Source organism: Chaetura pelagica, unplaced genomic scaffold, assembly GCF_000747805.2.
Source record: "Chaetura pelagica isolate M959 unplaced genomic scaffold, ChaPel_1.0 scaffold1820, whole genome shotgun sequence".
Taxonomy (NCBI): Eukaryota; Metazoa; Chordata; class Aves; order Apodiformes; family Apodidae; genus Chaetura; species Chaetura pelagica.
The window spans coordinates 104,841-106,034 of NW_009951916.1; the positions used below are offsets into that span (position 1 = coordinate 104,841).

The 1,194-nt window shown below is 58.1% G+C and overlaps 1 protein-coding gene across 1 annotated transcript in view; it reads left to right on the plus strand.

Moving 5' to 3' along the window:
* The window catches only part of MSRB1 (methionine sulfoxide reductase B1), a 2,832-nt gene extending 1,881 nt beyond the window's left edge, over positions 1 to 951 (plus strand). The window contains 2 exon segments of the mRNA XM_009994820.1: positions 17 to 131; positions 920 to 951. Of these exon segments, the coding sequence (XP_009993122.1) occupies positions 17 to 131; positions 920 to 951 (147 nt within the window).
* Positions 952 to 1,194: the final 243 nt, after the last annotated feature.

The window sequence follows — 1,194 nt, forward strand, 5'->3', positions numbered from 1 at the left end:
CCCGTTGCATTTCTAGGTGTCTTGTGGCAAGTGTGGCAACGGGCTGGGCCACGAGTTCCTCAACGATGGGCCCAGGAGGGGGCAGTCCCGCTTCTGAATATTCAGCAGCTCGCTGAAGTTTGTCCCGAAAGGTAAAGGCTGCAGCTTGGCAGCTGCTCTCAGCCCGTGCAGTGATTTTTGGGGCAGCTGCTGATAGCCCGGGCTGGGTGCTCTGCCCTCAGCAGGGAGGTGCTGGCCCTTCAGATAAGCCGAGGAGCTGCTCACGTCCTCAGCACATCTCACACGTGTCAGCCTGCTCAGCTTGGCAGGGACTCCCAGACCTTCCACAGTGAACCAGCAGTGTGCCCAGGTGGCCGAGAAGGCCACCAGCATCCTGGCTTGTGTCAGCACTAGTGTGGCCAGCAGGGACCGTCCCCCAGTGCTGGGCACTGGGGAGGGGGCACCTTAAATCCTGCAGTCAGTTCTGGGCTCTTCACTGCCAGAAGGACATTGAGGGGCTGGAGCACATCCAGAGAAGCTGGGGAAGGGTCTGGAGCAGAAGTCTCCCAAGGAGCAGCTGAGGGAACTTGGGGTGTTCAGCCTGGAGCAAAGGAGGCTGAGGGAACAACTCGGTCTCTGCAACTGCCTGAGAGGAGTTTGAAGCAAGAGGAGGTTGGTCTCTTCTCCCAGGGGGTCAGTGGGGAAAGGCAGGGGCTTCTTGTGCCATTTGCTTCCCCCAGGTCAGAACAAGGCTTCAGGAGGCCAAGGTCAGGGCAGCACCCTGGCCATGTCTTCTTGTCCTGCTTGGCAGGCTGCAGTGGTTGTGAGGTGGTGGTGGTGGTAGCAAAATAAATACAAATAATAATAAAAAAATAATAAAAGGGGCTGGTGGTTCTGGAACCAGAAACATGAGCTCTGCTTTTGCCTCCCCCTCTTTTAGGCAAAGAAGAGAAGGACCTGAAGGAGAAGTAAGCGAGCTGCTCCCCTCAACACGCTGCTGATGGGCTGATCCTGCCTTCACACCTTGGAGTGTCTGGTCATGGGGGCACCAGGAGCCAGAGAAACCCCCAAGAGGCTCCTGATTTCCCCAGCCAGTTCCCTCTTGGAGCTGCTCCAGTGCAGGGTGCCAGGAGGAGCCGGGGGGAGGGAAGGGGACTGGGGTGGCTGCAGCTCTGTGGGTTGTGACCCTGTGTGTGTTTCACAGGGGTGGTGCAA